Genomic DNA, 18,907 nt, shown 5'->3' with positions numbered 1-18,907 from the left:
GTAGGGGTAGAAGGAATGATATATGATAGAATGAGGATTAAGAAGGAAGATATATAGAGAGAGAATAGGCATGATAAAGACAGAGCAAACAGTAAGGGTTATAAGGAACGGAAGGGAGAAGAGAGGTACCTCCACCCTCCTTTTCTTCAGTAACTATAAATATCAAATAATCCAATAAAACGTAAACAACCATCAGCCACCATCACTAACACACACACACACACACACACACACACACACACACACACACCCACACACACCCACACACACACACCCACACACACCCACACACCCACACAGACTCTTCCTCTTCACTACACAACTTCCCCGCACCCCAGGAGTACAAGACTCCCTCCTATAGTGCACGTCTATTTACTTACATATAATCTATAGGTCTTCAAGTACAAGACCACGTAGTCACCTCTCCTGTAGAAGGTGGGTGATAAGCTTCGGTTCATTACAGGGCTTTAGGTGTAGTTTACCTCACTGTCTAGTTACATCACCTAGTTAGTCTGCACACATCTTCAACTCTGTTACTGTAATATCGTGTATATTTTATGCGTTGTAGTGAAAGCAAACGCTTATGTTTATTTTTACTCCTGACAACGAGGTCACGCAAGTAGGACAGTCAATGCCGTCTGTAACTGTGTCTTGAATATATATGTAATATGTAGGCCAGCAACATAACTATGGAGCGCTAACACCAACATTGTTCTCATTCGACAAATACATTCACAAAGGTAATTCCTAACACTGAAAGTTCAAAGGTCAATGTCACTGTTCTGATTAATGCATCTGTTGTCAGCATAACTCAACAGCTCAAAGCTACGATAAGTTTTAGTCAAAATAAATACTCTGTTTATATAGCCATCATGATAACGAGAGCTGCTAAATTTTGGGGTCGAAAGGTTCTTAAAACACCCGACCTAATTTGCCACCTCGCTCGAATCTAGTCTAATCTAGAAACTCCTATTATTATTATTATTATTATTATTATTATTATTATTATTACATGTGTGATAGTTATGACCAGGGGCCTCTCATCAAGATCCATCACAAGGAACGCTCTGAAGGATCTGTCACAAGCATCCTTCCCCCTCTCTGCAGCAACTTCTTATCTAAGCACTATCCCCCCCCTGCTCCTTCTCCTCCTCCAAACATACCTCTTCCTTCAAACACCCATCCTCTTCTATTCTGCCACACCTCACCCATCAATAGTTCCTTGCACAGTGGGTTTTCAGCAATCAATGGCGGCTAACTTGAGGACAATTTACCTGGCTGGCACTTAAAACTTTACAGCCAATCAATGGTCGAGTTAGAAGCTTCGGGGGGACGGTCGTCATGCGATGATGATGGGGAGGGCGAAGGGGGGTGGGTAGGGGGGAGGGGGGAGGAGGGAGGGGGATGGGGTGGGGGACTAAGGATGACTCTTACCAACGACTTGATACAGTGATGAGAGAGAGAGAGAGAGAGAGAGAGAGAGAGAGAGAGAGAGAGAGAGAGAGAGAGAGAGAGAGAGAGAGAGAGAGAGAGAGCACCCATGAACTTACATTTAAATAACATTTTTTTATTTAATACAGTATCTCTCCCCCTCCCTCCATCCCTCCCTCCTCAGGTGTATCAGGAAACTGCAGTGAGTTAAATTACATATTTGTGAAGCCAAGGCGTCAGTGGCGGTCGCTGACAAAGTTTCGATGAGCACCAGTTTAAAAATACACTTTTACTTTGTTCTGTAATGATCGAATGTCTTCTTATTCATGACGAGTGAGTGTCGGGTGTGGACAGTGCTATAAGAGGTGTGTGGACAGTGCTATATGAGGTGTGTGGACAGTGCTATATGAGGTGTGTGGACAGTGCTATATGAGGTGTGTGGACAGTGCTATATGAGGTATGTGGACAGTGCTATTTGAGGTGTGTGGACAGTGCTATATGAGGTGTGTGTGATAAAAGCATATGAGGTGTGTGTGGGATGAAAAAGATAAGGAGGTGTGTGGACAGTGCTATAAGAGGTGTGTGGACAGTGCTATATGGGAGGTGTGTGGACAGCGGTATGGACAGTGCTATAAGGAGGTGTGACAGTGCTTATAAGAGGTGTGGACAGTGCTATAAGGAGGTGTGTGGACAGTGCTATACGAGGTGTGTGGACAGTGCTATATGAGGTGTGTGGACAGTGCTATATGAGGTGTGTGGACAGTGCTATATGAGGTGTGTAGACAGTGCTATATGAGGTGTGTGGACAGTGCTATACTAGGACTGGTGTAAACAATACTCTGTCAGCACTCAATAGTGACATCACCGGCGCCTCACACCTGGTAAAAATTATCCTCTATTCTGAGAAGTAAAGCGATCGACGGTGGGGAAAGGGGGTCAGAGGTACGGGAGGGGCAGGGGAGGGGTGTAAGGAGAGAGGGTTTAAGGGGAGGAGAATTGATAAGGGGAAGGGTCAGGAGGGTTCAACGGGGAGGATAATGGATAAAAGGAGAATCCGGGGAGGGGGTTTAAGGGGAAGGGAAATGGATAAGGGGAGGGGAAGGGGGAGGGAAGGAAAGACAGGAGGGTGGACTGGGGTGGCTGGATGGGAGGAAAGAGAGGGGGAGGGGAAGACAAGGAAGAGACTAACGGTGAGAAAGGAAAGGAAAGGGTTTAGTAGATTGTAGAGGAAGGGAGGGAAGGTGGGTGGAGAGGTGGGGGGGTAGAGGAAATGAGAAAAGGAAGAACAAGGAAGTAGGAGAGGAAGGGAAGAACAGGAACGGATAGAGGACGTTAAAGGAAGGAGAGAGAGAGAGAGAGAGAGAGATAATGCCGGATAATGAGGAGGGGGATGATAATAGGGAGGTAATGAGAGATAGATGATACAAGATGGGTGGGCGGGTCAAGAGCCTGGCTGACCCCCGGCCCGTCCGTGTCCCACAGTAATTATTCAAGAGTCGCTGTCTAACAACCCTTGACCTGGCCGGATTATCAAGGGCTGTGTTCTCCCCTGCAGCATAACTCTCAACACAGGGAGATTACCGCCAGCTGTACTCATATACTTTCTCTCCGTCTGTCTGTCTGTCTGTCTGTCTCTCTCTCTCTCTCTCTCTCTCTCTCTCTCTCTCTCTCTCTCTCTCTCTCTCTCTTATTATGAAGCGTTTTTCCTCCTTGGTCTCTGCTTAAAGGCATCTTCATTTGGGGGTGGGGGAGACATCAAGGTGAAGTATAGTAACTTGAAAAACCATCTACTGTGTTGCACACACACACACACACACACACACACACACACACACACACACACACACACACACACACACACACACCTCGTAAATATGTGCGTTTACTTACTTCAATTTCAATTTCCAGGTAGAGTCACAACCGCCAACACAATGAATCAAATCTTCAAGATATATATTTTACACCGAAATGGCTTTAACAGCCAAGGTTACATTGCCTCACTAAACGTCAAGGTGTACATATATGATCTAACCAACGTACATCAGAACACTTACTGCAAACAAGAGGTGCCTGGCTCTCACCCTCCCTCCTCCAACCTGTATTAAACACCTGTGCGGGTCGCAGGTGTTGTCTTAGCCACAAATAGGCTACCACCTAGATATAGGTGGCCACCGGCAGGTGAAGCAGAAAACAAACGCAGCTGAGTCTACACACGACTTTGTAGGACTTCGATACATTTCCTAGGGAACCCAGCAGGACCTCATAGGTTTTTGACGATCCTGTGTACTTTGGAACCTGATACGCTGGTGACTCCGAAATATCGAATAAAACTTTTGAATGTCATAACAAATCGCAGGATCCTATACGACTCTCGGGTATTCAGTGGAACTTGGAAAGCTCCCGTAGGTCTCCATGGGATCCTAGAGGATCTCTTTACATACTGTGAAGATTCAGTAGGGCGCAACAAGATGAGAGTTACCCTAACATGGAAGGTGTTACTGGTGGGGCGGCGATACACTTACAGTCAGTACATGTTTGATGTCCCCCAGCTGTTCATTACCTGACGGGGTGCTGCTCAGGCAGGTGGAGGCGGCCACACCCCTCAACCACACGGGGGTTAGGGGAGACCAGATAAATAGGGAATAAGAGAGAGGGAGATAAACAATACAACAGCTAAAAGGGTCGCTAATACCAGGTTCTCATGAAACATGGTCTCAGTTCCTCTCGGTATTATCCTACAATTTCTAGTTAAGTGGGTTCCACCTGTCTCTCAACTTATTAAGTGGGGCCCCATCTGTCTCACCTGTTTCCAGCTTATTAAATGGGTCTCCTCTGTTCTCCAGCTTATCAGGTGAGTCTCCCCCCATTACCAGCTTAAGTGGGTATCACCTATGTTTTCAGGAGTTTGCCACAAGTGATAGCCTGGATAGCGAGGGGTGACATCATCCTGACAAGAGATAACAGCTCCCACCAAACTAACCCTGGTGACGCAACCCACTCACCTTCATAGAGCAATAGCGGGGAACCTTGAATGCTGTCGTAGCTACCCCAGGACAAGGAACTTCACCTGTCTTCACTACTGCTATAAAGGTGAATTTTCCGACCTCTCAAAGTCGAGGTCAACTAATGAGATAGATGCTTCACGTATCTAAACTTACATGTGGGTCAGTGTTTCGTAAATTATCGTAAAAAAAGCACGATATTTGTCTTATCAGTGGGAGAAGAGCCGGCACAGGTTAAATTTTAAACCAACAGGTGAATTCTTTTCGTAAAATTAGGTAATATTATTCCAGTAAAAAACACGTGAATGCTGTCGGTGGTAAACTTAAATATATTCTAAGATGTAAGTAAGGACGCCAAGCGGCGGGCGGCTAAAAATGACTGAACAATCTTTCTAGCACACATTACCAAGCATTAGAGGAGAACCACTGTACAAAAATATATATATATATAAAAGGTAATTCTCCAAGAAGTCGTTTCCACTAATTTGAGGTTAATAGGATAATGAGTTTCAAAGGTACGGACTCTTACGGGCAAACTGATAAAACTTGCGGTAACCGCCTCGAACAAGGCCTGATTAAGTAGACAAACAAGTGGCTGTTATGTAGCATTACCATGTAGCGGTGGTAGTCACCATGTAGCGGTGGTGGTCACCATGTAGCGGTGGTGGTCACCATGTAGTGGTGGTAGTCACCATGTAACGGTGGTAGTCACCATGTAGCGGTGGTAGTCACCATATAACGGTGGTAGTCACCATGTAGCGGTGGTGGTCACCATGTAGCGGTGGTCTGCCATATAACGGTGACAGTCACCATGTAGCGGTGGTAGTCACCATGGCGGTGGTAGTCACCATGTAGCGGTGGTAGTCACCATATAACGGTGGTAGTCACCATGTAGCGGTGGTAGTCACCATGTAGCGGTGGTGGTCACCATGTGGCGGTGGTGGTCACCATGTAGCGGTGGTGGTCACCATGTAGCGGTGGTAGTCACCATGTAGCGGTGGTAGTCACCATGTAGCGGTGGTGGTCACCATGTAGTGGTGGTGGTCACCATGTAGCGGTGGTAGTCACCATGTAACGGTGGTAGTCACCATGTAGCGGTGGTAGTCACCATGTAGCGGTAGTTGGTCACCATGTAGCGGTGGTGGTCACCATGTAGCGGTGGTGGTCACCATGTAGCGGTGGTAGTCACCATGGCGGTGGTGGTCACCATGTAGCGGTGGTAGTCACCATGTAGCGGTGGTAGTCACCATGGCGGTGGTAGTCACCATGTAGCGGTGGTGGTCACCATGTAGTGGTGGTGGTCACCATGTAGCGGTGGTAGTCACCATGTAACGGTGGTAGTCACCACGTAGCGGTGGTAGTCACCATAGCGGTGGTAGTCACCATGTAGCGGTGGTAGTACCATGTAGCGGTGGTAGTCACCATGTAACGGTGGTAGTCACCATGGCGGTGGTAGTCACCATGTAACGGTGGTGGTCACCATGTAGCGGTGGTAGTACAGCGGTGGTAGTCACCATGTAGCGGTGGTGGTCACCATGTAGGGTGGTCACCATGTACGGTGGTAGTCACCATGTAGCGGTGGAGTCACCATGTAACGGTGGGTCACCATGTAGCGGTGGTAGTCACCATGTAGCGGTGGTGGTACCATGTAGCGGGTGGTAGTCACCATGTAACGGTGGTAGTCACCATAGCGGTGGTAGTCACCATGTAACGGTGGTGGTCACCATGTAGCGGTGGTAGTCACCATGTAGCGGTGGTAGTCACCATGTAACGGTGGTAGTCACCATGTAGCGGTGGTAGTCACCATGTAGCGGTGGGTCACCATGTAACGGTGGTAGTCACCATGTCGTGGTAGTCACCATGTAGCGGTGGTGGTCACCATGTAACGGTGGTCATGTAGGTGGTGGTCACCATGTAACGGTGGTGGTCACCATGTAACGGTGGTGGTCACCATGTAGCGGTGGTAGTCGGTACGGTGGTAGTCACCATGTAGCGGTGGTAGTCACCATGGGGTGTCACATGGGTGGTAGTCACCATGTAGCGGTGGTAGTCACCATGTAGCGGTGGTCCCGTAACGGTGGTAGTCACCATGTGGCGGTGGTGTCAATGGGTGGTTCACCATTGCGGTGGTGTCACTGGGTGGTGGTCACCATGTGGGTGGTGTCACCGTACGGTGGTGTCACATGTCTGTGGTGGTAGTCACCATGTAACGGTGGTGGTCACCATGTAGCGGTGGTAGTCACCATGTAGCGGTAGTCACCATGTAGCGGTGGTAGTCACCATGTAGCGGTGGTGGTCACCATGTAACGGTGGTGGTCACCATGTAACGGTGGTAGTCACCATGTAGCGGTGGTGGTCACCATGGGGTTGGTGTTTACCATGTACGGTGGTGGTCACCATGTAACGGTGGTAGTCACCATGTAGCGGTGGTAGTCACCATGTAGCGGTGGTAGTCACCATGTAACGGTGGTAGTCACCATGTAGCGGTGGTGGTCACCATGGCGTGGTGTCACCAGTAGCGGTGGTAGTCACCATGTAACGGTGGTAGTCACCATGTAGCGGTGGTAGTCACCATGTAGCGGTGGTGGTCACCATGTAACGGTGGTGGTCACCATGTAGCGGTGGTAGTCACCATGTAGCGGTGGTGGTTCACCATGTAGCGGTGGTAACCATGTGGCGGTGGTAGTCACCATGTAACGGTGGTGGTCACCATGTAACGGTGGTGGTCACCATGTAGCGGTGGTGGTCACCATGTAGCGGTGGTGGTCACCATGTAGCGGTGGTAGTCACCATGTAACGGTGGTAGTCACCATGTAACGGTGGCAGTCACCATGTAGCGGTGGTAGTCACCATGTAGCGGTGGTGGTCACCATGTAACGGTGGTAGTCACCATGTAGCGGTGGTAGTCACCATGTAACGGTGGTAGTCACCATGTAGCGGTGGTGGTCACCATGTAGCGGTGGTGGTTCACCATGTAGCGGTGGTAGTCACCATGTAGCGGTGGTAGTCACCATGTAGCGGTGGTAGTCACCATGTAGCGGTGGTGGTCACCATGTAACGGTGGTGGTCACCATGTAGCGGTGGTGGTCACATGTGGTGGTTCACCATGTAGCGGTGGTAGTCCTGTAGCGGTGGTGGTCACCATGTAGCGGTTGGCACCATGGCGGTGGTGGTCACCATGTGCGGTGGTAGTCACCATGTAACGGTGGTGGTCACCATGTAGCGGTGGTGGTCACCATGTAGCGGTGGTAGTCACCATGTAGCGGTGGTGGTTCACCATGTAGCGGTGGTAGTCACCATGTAGCGGTGGTGGTCACCATGTAACGGTGGTAGTCACCATGTAGCGGTGGTGGTCACCATGTAGCGGTGGTGGTCACCATGTAGCGGTGGTGGTCACCATGTAACGGTGGTAGTCACCATGTAGCGGTGGTGGTTACCATGTAGCGGTGGAAGTCACCATGTAGCGGTGGTAGTCACCATGTAGCGGTGGTAGTCACCATGTAGCGGTGGTGGTCACCATGTAGCGGTGGTCAGTATGCACATTTGACCATAATATACAGATGACAATGAGAAGTAACAAGAGTGTCATACGGGTCACCATGACACGTGTCACAGGTCACCAGGACACGTGTCACACAGGTCACCAGGACACGTGTCACACAGGTCACCAGGACACGTGTCACACAGGTCACCAGGACACGTATCACAGGTCACCAGGACACGTGTCACACAGGTCACCAGGACACTTGTTAAACCTGGTCTAGGTCCAACGTATAAATATTTTAATGGTCCTCAGGTCTTCACTCCCTAACATACAGTATGTTTCTACAAGTTCTTTCTGAATTCGACGTTTAATAAATACATATATAAGACGTAGTTTTACCTTAAGACTCATCATGTAGAAACAATAGTTATATATACAGTATATCAAATAATCAATGTTAATTTACAAAAAAAAAAAAGAATCTCAACGGAATAACTGAGAAGGAACAAATGCGCATTAAATCCCTATACTGTAGCCTGATGAGAGAGGTGTGATGACTCAGTATAGCTCTCTATGTATGACTCACGTGACGAACCATAACTGCATGACCCAGAATGATCCAAATTGACTCAGGATAACTTAGATAACATAACATGAACCCGAATCACTTCATAATGACTCGCCGAATACATCAAGGTCACATTAAGATAATACAATCATCCACCCCCTTTCCAATAGACTGTGTGATGTCTCGGATTCGGATTCACAGGTTCATAAGTCTCAGAGTTCATAAATATAACGTAGAACTGACAGGATTTTTTTCCTTGACTAATCCATCGTCAAGAAAACTAAAAGAAAAAAAGAAAGAAGAAAACGTCTCTTACTCTAATTACCTCGAGGTGGGGAGGGGGGGGGGGGTAAGAGTTATTAAGCAGTGATAGCCTTAATTCCAACACCTGTTCAGATCACCACTCATCTACGTGCTGGTTATAATTATATATCTTACCTCCTCTCTCAATAGCTTCCTGCTGCGCTTCACTCAAATGCTTAAATAATTCTCTCAGAAAGTTTACGTGGCTCTCTCGGTGTGTTTATAATCGCGCTTAAAACTTGTTTATTTAGCTCTTAGAAAGATTATATAGCTCTTTTAGATCATTATTATAGCGCTCTTAGAATGTTTAAAGAGGTCTTAAAATGTTTTTATAACTCTCAGTATGTTTATATACCTCGATTAGTGTTAATATAGCTCCCAGTGCTTGCATAGCTCAATTGAAATGTTTACATAACTAGTATTAGAATTCTTAAATAACTATTTTCAAATGTTCACGTAACTTTCTTAGAATGTTTAAATAGCTCTCATTGGGTATTTATACAACCCTCTTGGAATGTTTAAATGTGTCTACGAATGTTTAATTAGCTTTCAGAAAGTTTAAACAGCTCTAGCATATTACACTACTCTCTCAATAATACCCACCTAGTCTATTGAGCATAATTACATAGCTCTCTAATATAATGCTTCAGTGTACTGCACAGTAATACCAGCTGAGTCACGGACAAACACCACCTGGGACAGATTGTTCCGGGTCAGACGAAGGCAGGCACCTCTGTAACAGATGGTGCAGCTGGGGCAGACGGGATAATTCCCAACTGTGACAGATGATTCACGGTCAGGTGGTAGGGAGGTTCACCACCTGAGAGAGTGCAGCTAGACCACCCTGGGGTGATCTCCACCTGCAACAAATGCCTGCCACTTGATATATAGTTCTGGAGGGTCCGACGAATCAGTCATGTACCTCGCAAATGGCGAACCAGGCCAGTTCTATAGGTAGTGGGCAGCTCCTCTCCCTTCCCCAACCTCCAGGAGCGGCCACAAGGACAGCTACCTCCCGCCCCTTCCTTCCCACACCTTCAAGAGCGGCCTGAGGGACACCTAACTCCCGTCCCCTCCCCCCACCTTCAGGAACGGCCTCAGGTACATCTATCTCCACCCCCTCCCCACCTTCAGGAACGTCATCAGGGAACCTACCTCCCGTCCCCTACCCCCTACCTTCAGGAACGGCCTCAGGTACATCTATCTCCCCTCCCCACCTTCAGGAACGTCATCAGCGATATCCACCTCATCTTCCCCCTAACTTCAGTAGCGGCCTCAGAGACACCCATCTCCCGAAAACCTTCCCAGGGATACTAAAACACCTTTCACAGATCGGTAAAGTGATTGAAAAGCTGACGGACAGAGTAACAAACGCGAGATACTTGAGTTATCATAATAGTCTGTACCAGGCATTCATCTTCACCCCTGAACGCTTACACAATATAATAAAATACACAAATACAATAGGGTTAAATACATTATAAGTGTATAGTGTATAAGCTAATTAACCACCTGATGGACCTGAGGGAACAGAGGAACTAATCAAGACAGGTAAAGTGACTTAGATAACTTTATATAGGTGGTGAATTTGTTGTTAGTGAATAAGTCTTTTATCTAAGACTGAAATATTTGTAGATGGTAAAATTAGTTAAGTTACATGTATGTGGGAGGAACATTTAGGAGTTAGTAAGAGAGTGTATAAACTTATTTTATTAGTAGAGATTCTTACTACTTAAATTATCAGTGTTGTGTTAACTGAGGACTAATTAGGCAGTAAAGCTATTAATATGTTTTATCTACGAGCATAGAATTTATTATTTAAATGATCTAAGTTTTGTCTCCAGCCAGTAATATTAGTTGAAGTCTGTATAACTTTATAAGGCATGTTTTTCCCGTTGTATTGTGCACTAAGATAGTCACACAGCACAATACACCCCGACAACACGACCTACTTCACCGAGGCTAACCCTGGCAAACACAACAACGTAACACTTACGAGTCAACAACCCAGGGCGTCTGCTATGTGGGTCTGACGTCACCCCATACACAGGTATAAGAGAGCATGAATACACCCCCACCCCCACCCCCACTCCCACCCCCACCCACACCCACACCCCCACCCACCAATCCTATTACCTAGACACTTGTGGATTAAGGTGTACTCCGTAGTTGGATACATTAAGTGTGGTTGGTATACACCCAGTTTTAATTAACCTGGTTGACCCGCGAGTACCAGCCACAGAACTGAGGCATACCTGGCCTGGTACAGGTATATGGAGACAGTACACGTGTCCTCTGTGAACTGTAAGGGTTATCCTACCTGTATCACTAACTGCGTGTATATGTATCTTTGTGTATATATTTAGGCAGGTGTGACTTAGGTTACAGATGTGTGCTTCTTGTGCTTATGACTTTCACTTATATGATTGTGGGTTTAGTGTGTGTAGAGGTATATATATACTGTATATATAAGCGAGCATGTTAAAAGAGTGAGGAAGAACACTTACGGAACTGTAGTGGACGCAGGTTATCCATGAAGGGCCGGGGGAAGCATCTCTGCACACCTGTTGAGAAAAAAAAAACACCTACGTTACTAACAGCACTACCATTACTAAATTCAATAGACACACACACACACACACGTTACTAACTATACTACCATAACTAACACGACTCTCAGTGTCACGCTTCTATACACTTACACATTGGGTTAAGTAATATTGTTTTAACTCAACTTAAACCCCGAACATACAGTTGTCTGACTTACTTAACTAAAACATAACACAGTAAGAAAAAAGACGACCGAAATGACGTCGACATTGTTTTGAAATTCAACCTGGATTTTTTCTCCAGTCACTTGGGACGTAGCACATAATCCACACACAGAGAACATACGATACATCCTGACCCTGTTCGGAGATGACTGGAATAACTTACAATGTATAATACTATTCCTTAACAATATTCATTATTATTCACACATCATCAAAAAACACAATAAGTTTCTCTAATCACAATTTCGAATTCATTATCATCGTATTATCATTATTACAAAAAAAAATAAATTCTTGTATCATCACTGCCAACTATACAATGAGTGTACGCTGATGACCCACAATGGTATGTTTCCTTAAAAACTAATAAATTAGGTTAGGTTAGGGTTAATTCTGGTTAGGACAGGTTAAGTTTGGCTTGGATGAGTTAAAATTAGGTCAGGAATTTTAGGTTAGCTTGTTATGTTATGTTATGTTATGTTAGATTAAATTTGGACAAGTCAAAGTAAAGAGAGAGGGGAGAGTGGGTGTGTAAATGTGAGGTATATGAGAGGGATTGAGAGGGATGGAGAGTAAGGAAAGAGAGAGGGGAGAATAGATGTGAGAAAGAGGGGGTGGGAAGGGGGGTAGAGGGAGAGAAGGGGGTGAATCACTGGTAAATTAAGTGGGAGCAGTGATAGTGATGAGTCAGTGATTATTATCTAAGCGGTGTGTTGCCTTTCTACATAACAGAGAGAATCAGGTTACCCATCGTTACCCCTTACTCTGCTGGTTACCCCCTGTTATCTGCTTTCCTTACCCAGCTCACCACCTGTTATCTACCTGTCCTTACCCTTCCCACCACCTGTTATCTACCTGTCCTACATCTGTTATCTACCTGCCTTACCCTTCCCACCACCTGTTATCTACCTGTCCTATATCTGTTATCTACCTGCCTTACCCTTCCCACCACCTGTTATCTACCTGCCTTACCCTTCCCACCACCTGTTATCTACCTGTCCTACATCTGTTATCTACCTGCCTTACCCTTCCCACCACCTGTTATCTACCTGTCCTACATCTGTTACATCTACCTGCCTTTCCCTTCCCACCTGTATCTACCTGCCTTACCCTTCCCACCACCTGTTATCTACCTGTCCCATCTGTTATCTACCTGCCTTGCCCTTCCCACCACCTGTTATCCTACCTGCCTTACCCTTCCCACCACCTGTTATCTTACCTGTCCCATCTGTTATCTACCTGCCTTACCCTTTACACCTGTTATCTACCATCCTACATCTATTTATCTACCTGCCTTACCCTTCCACCATCTGTTATCTACCTGTCCCATCTGTTATCTACACCACCTTACCCTTCCCCACCACCTGTTATCTACCTGTCCTACATCTGTTGTTATCTACCTGCCTTACCCTTCCCACCACCTGTATCTACCTGCACACACTTCCCACCACCTGTTATCTACTTCCTTACCCTTCCCACCACCTGTTATCTACCTGCCTTACCCTTCCCACCACCTGTTATCTCTACCATACCTTCCCACCTGTTATCTACCTGCCTTACCCTTCACACCTGTTATCTGCTTTCCTTACCCAGCTCACCACCTGTTATCTAACTGTCCTACATCTGTTATCTACCTGTCCTTACCCTTCCCACCACCTGTTATCTACCTGTCCTACATCTGTTATCTACCTGTCCTTACCCTTCCCACCACCTGTTATCTACCTGTCCTACATCTGTTATCTACCTGTCCTTACCCTTCCCACCACCTGTTATCTACCTGCCTTACCCTTCCCACCACCTGTTATCAGCCTCCCTTCCCTACCCTGAGATCGAAGATGGAAACCCAAAGACTCAACGGGATAGGCAACATGTGGATCAAGGACAACATAACAAGAGAATCAAGGACGTACACAAAGAGAATCACGGACAGGGTAAACACTTCACCATAAAAGCTAATTCATGTGATAGAATTTGACGTAGTTACACACGTACTGTAAGTGTATGTCTGTATAGCTCTATCATGCTAGCTGTGCACGGGCTAATTATCATGTTGGCTGTGAAGAGATGCTAATATAATCGCCAGGATACTCTCTATCATCCTTGCTACATGCAGGGAATGATATAATTTCCTGAATACTCTGTAACATGCTAGATATTAACACATTAATATTACCTCAAAGCTAAATATCTCCGAGACACCTTCTATCATGTTAAATATAAATAGGGTTTAATATCATCAATTGAATGTTTTCCATCGTTCTCACTATAAAACATTCACGTATCACCTAGGGAGTGATTTTCTCCCGTAACATCATTGTTTGGTAGACCTGACGACCACAGATGGGTATATAATGCAAGTATACATTACACAGTGCTGGAGACGCATCAACAGGACGTCTCACACACTACGATGGTTGTGTTGTATTAATATCTTGAACACACACACACACACACACACACACACACACACACACACACACACACACACACACACACACACACTTAAGATTTCCTAAACATGAACCACAATAAATACTATATTTCTAGCAATGAACTCAACATGTTTTTGTCTCTTATATAAAACAACAACCATTATACCATTTATAGAGATGCTACTTTATCAGGTACATAACAGTACGTACCAGCTTGTAACGTTTGGGATTCTGGTGGCCTAGAGCAATGTAGTCTCCGTTACTAAGAGAGTTGGGTCAGAAGCCATATGAAGAAGAGATTATAAAGAGAGACAAAAGACATAACCATACAGCCGAGGAGTCTTGTGGAGAGACAGACAGACAGACAGACAGACAGACAGACAGACAGACATACTGGAAACCTCTCACACCACCTCTAAACAACTTCTCCAAGCTGAGTTCCTGGGGTGAACCTTCCAACAACTGCGGTCAGCACATCCAGACTGTCTCCTGGAATATACATTACCGCCTCTCATGCACTCACAACTTGGCAGAAACTTTTAATGGAGGTTTCTCGTCCATCCCGACAGCAGCAGTAGCAGCAGCAGCAGAACAGCAGCAGCAGAGAAAGCAGAGAAAGCATCAGCATCGGCAGTAGTCCTGGAAGCCGGGAACGTCAACTCTGGAACAGCTAACTTTGGAGAACTAGTTGCCGGTGTTCCAGGCTGTTCCAGTCCCCCCGTGGTCAGGCTACAAGATGCACCACGGCGAACCATAAGATAGTCCAGACCCGAAATAATATAGTGTCAAAGGAGCAACAAAATATTACGAATCTTAAGCGAGATTCACCTTTTTTCTGGTTAGCTGTTGCGTCAGTAGTGAAAAGTCAATGTAAGGTTAATATGTGAGTGTAGTGGGAGGTCAATGTAAGGTTAATATGTGAGTGTAGTGGGAGGTCAATGTAAGGTTAATATGTGGGTGTAGTGGGAGGTCAATGTAAGGTTAATATGTGAGTGTAGTGGGAGGTCAATGTAAGGTTAATATGTGAGTGTAGTGGGAGGTCAATGTAAGGTTAATATGTAGGTGCAGTGGGAGGTCAATGTAAGGTTAATATGTGGGTGTAGTGGGAGGTCAATGTAAGGTTAATATATGGGTGTATTAGCTCACGCAAGTAAAAAGATAAACAGACAGACAGACAGACAGACAGACAGACAGACAGACAGCTATCAAGCAGCAGCCACCACAAACTCAACTAATAATTTCGTCTTTCATTCTTGCCGTGATCGAGGTGAATAAAGTAAACTAGAAAGCATAAGAATGATGATAGTCTTGTTGGCTCGGGGTAATTATCCAGGTATTATCGTGGTCGTCACCCCGTATACCTCCGTCAGGCGATGTGGTAACCCTTTACTTCTTTACGTTATGGTGTTGTAACTCTTCCCCGTGTTACTGTTTGTGTTGTAACTCTTCCCCGTGTTACTGTTTGTGTTGTAACTCTTCCCCGTGTTATTGTTTGTGTTGTAACTCTTCCCCGTGTTACTGTTGGTGTTGTAACTCTTCCCCGTGTTACTGTTTGTGTTGTAACTCTTCCCCGTGTTACTGTTGGTGTTGTAACTCTTCCCCGTGTTACTGTTTGTGTTGTAACTCTTCCCCGTGTTACTGTTGGTGTTGTAACTCTTCCCCGTGTTACTGTTGGTGTTGTAACTCTTCCCCGTGTTATTGTTTGTGTTGTAACTCTTCCCCGTGTTACTGTTTGTGTTGTAACTCTTCCCCGTGTTCCTGTTTCCGTTATATTTTGCTGCGTTATACTGTTAGTCTGCTGTTTTATCATAAATTACATATCCGTTGATTGATTTGGTTGCAATATCTAATCACAAGCTAAGTATCCGTTATCTATATCGGTCTGTTATTATATATGAACACCTGTTGGATTTCAACCGTTTCTCTAAGAGCGTTATATCCCGTTATCTATTATTCATCCGTTGATTGTTCGCTTTTTTAAACTCTTCTATATTCGCTTTATTCCTCCGTTTCTTCCTGTTTGCTTGCGTTAATTACTGTTACATCTCCGTTATATGAGTCAGAGCGTTGACAGTCGTGAGATATAGCACTAACTCTTGAGGTCGGTGCTTCCTAGACCGATAAATATAATCAACACACAAAGGTAGAAACTTCGGCTAACTCTATTTAATGGTTCCTCGGTCTCTAAGTCCTCAGTAGGGAAGGGCTAGTGGCTTTGGAGACCACTGCATCCTAATCTACCTCCTGCTTGTCTGGTCTTTTTTGAGAAGGTCGACACGTTAAGAAGTGTTCCATGTGTCACCAATGCGCAGTTAGGTTTTGTGTGACCTGTGATAGTGTGGTCGTGTGGTAATTTTACTCTTATGTTATATCTCAAGTTTATATAAGCACAGGTATCGATTACGTCGACAATGATACCTTATTATCACGTTAAACAACCTGTCCGCCGGTGTGATTACCACTGACTCTGGACTTGTGTGTGTGTGTGTGATAAGTACACTGACCGCCACACCACAACGCTCCACTACTTAAACAATTACACTTACAAAGGACGAATACAATTCATCATTGTGTAATAGAAAAAAAATAGTGATGTTTAAGTTAAATTTGGTTTGGACAGGTGATTTGGACAGGTGAATTGAATAGGTGATTTGGACAGATTAAGACAGGAGTCACTGGGATAACTTAGGTTCTGTTCGATCATATTCACCACTAGTGTTGGTCAGTAATGTTTTATATCAACGTGAACAAAAACACACAGGTAATCCACTCTGATTTAAAGGTCATGACCAGGTAAAACCCTCATGTTTAATTCTCGTTTTTACGGGTAACTGCGTAAAAAAAAAAATGCATATTATTTAGACGTGTAATCAAATTCGGCATAAATCATAACTTCTTTTCCGAACTAAAAGCAAAGCCACGTCTACCACACTAAACAGCTGTACATACATACATACATACATACATACATACATACATACATATTCATAGCCGTATTTATTCGTATATAAACTCCCACGCTTCTATGTGTACTGCCGGGCGTTTTTAAACCAGTCATTCATGTACGTATATACAAGTGATACACACGATAAAATAAATAAACAATCATATATGAAGAATTGTATATATTTTCGAGTACAGGAGTGTTTACATACATATATACATACATACATACATACATACATACATACATACATACATACATACACATAAGCCGTATATATATACATTGTTGTACTGGCTCGACTCATGGATGATAGCCTAACTTTTATTTACGAACAGACGGTAAAGAACAGTTCGCACCAATTCGAAAAACTTCATGAAATATAGGAAAAAAAATAATGTCTCAATTATTAAATATTTCATGTATTCTGTATTTTGACAGTCAGTGGTGTGGGAAGGGACGGAGAAAGGGGGGAGGGAGGGGGGGGGAGGGGGAACTACTGTGTAAACATTCATAACTGATCTGTTTATATATAGTAGACGCACTCTGGTGGACGCAGGAGATATGTGTGTCATGGCAGCGACGCAATAATCTTGTACTGTAGTTCCATTAGTGTCAAGGGACGCTCAGGGTACAGGTAGAAAGGCGTGAACAACTTTCTTTATGTGAGAGAATGTAAAAGTCTCCATAAACACGTCATTAATTAGTAGAAAGGAACACCTGACACGCTCTTAATTGCTCGTGATGGAGATATTATTATTTTTTTTTTAATGGTAGTGATTGGTGTCGAGTGTATAGAGTGCAGCCTCTGTTATTCCCTGCCGTTGATACTGTTTTGACTGCTTTTACTGTTACTGCTACTGTTGTCTTTACCATCTTATTACTCCCCTGTTGTTACTACTGTTTTTTCTACTATGACTACTGTTACCCTGTTGTTAATGTTACTAGTATAGCTGTCAACAGTCTTACAGCTATACTCTCCCTGCTGCTGGTCCTCCTAAGTTGTAGGTGACAGCAATCTTAAGTTATAATCCTTAACCTTTTTTCTGTTCCCACTGTTTATGTCTTTAATGTCTCACTTCTACTGTTACTTGCGCCGTTAATAAGACATTTAGAATAAGTCAGTTTGGTTTTGTATATTCTATTTCTCCTCGTAGTAACTTCCATTACTAGAAGGTTTGTCACTTTTTCCAACACAGTCCTTCATCTTTACTTTTCTCTCCTCCTCCTTCGTTTTCCCCCACACACTCACCTCCCACTTTCCACTCACTCTCTCTCTCTCTCTCTCTCTCTCTCTCTCTCTCTCTCTCTCTCTCTCTCTCTCTCTCTCTCTCATTTCCACCCTGCACACGACCTTGTTCTCCTTTTTTCCTTACCTTCTCCCCATGCTCCTCCTCCTCTTGTTCCTCTTCCCCTCTTGCTCCTACTCCCCCTCCTGCTCTCCTCACTACTCCTCCTCCCCCCCCTCCCCCCCCCTCCCCCAACGCTCTACAGTCACCCTCGGCTTGACAACACCACCACCACCACCCAACTTTCCCTAATTTGGCGCTACTGTAGAGATTCAGAAGTCAATGTCCTCCTCGTCTCTCTTTCAACTCTGCTAGAAATTTCATACTTTCAGGTCTGTGAACCGTGTCGGGAGGCCTATAGGTGTAGGTATAGTGTTATAGGCCTGTAATGTATCTACTAATAATACAATTGTAGAGTTTCAATATTACTGTAATACTACTACTACTACTACTACTACTACTACTACAACAACTACTACTACTACTACTACTACTAATAATAATAATAATAATAATCTTGTATACCATCACTTTACTTTTACAAATAATATCCCAAGAGAAGATATAGTAAGAAACAGTTTATTGAAGTATACTTTACTCTCTTTCACCTCTTTAGTTCACAGTGTTTCCTTAAAGAAGCAAAAGTTTACAATACACAGTTTACAGCAACAAAGGAATTT

At 44.7% G+C, this 18,907-nt stretch overlaps 1 protein-coding gene across 6 annotated transcripts in view; it reads right to left on the bottom strand.

Annotated features, from left to right (window-relative positions):
• LOC121859818 (homeobox protein prospero-like) overlaps positions 1-18,907 on the bottom strand; it is a 225,980-nt gene that overhangs the window by 50,364 nt on the left and 156,709 nt on the right. For all 6 annotated transcript variants that reach the window (XR_006087733.1, XR_006087732.1, XM_042356784.1 and 3 more), the window contains exon 3: positions 11,296-11,352. Coding sequence is in view for 4 of the 6 variants with exons in the window: in XM_042356784.1 (XP_042212718.1) it covers positions 11,296-11,352 (57 nt within the window). In the remaining 2 variants the exon portion in view is untranslated. The remainder of the gene's footprint in view (positions 1-11,295; positions 11,353-18,907) is intronic.

The sequence above is a fragment of the Homarus americanus genome, unplaced genomic scaffold, assembly GCF_018991925.1.
Source record: "Homarus americanus isolate GMGI-L3 unplaced genomic scaffold, GMGI_Hamer_2.0 scaffold30161, whole genome shotgun sequence".
NCBI classification, from domain to species: Eukaryota; Metazoa; Arthropoda; class Malacostraca; order Decapoda; family Nephropidae; genus Homarus; species Homarus americanus.
The sequence above is the reverse complement of the archived record's forward strand: the minus strand, read 5'-3'. Positions and strand labels throughout refer to the sequence as shown.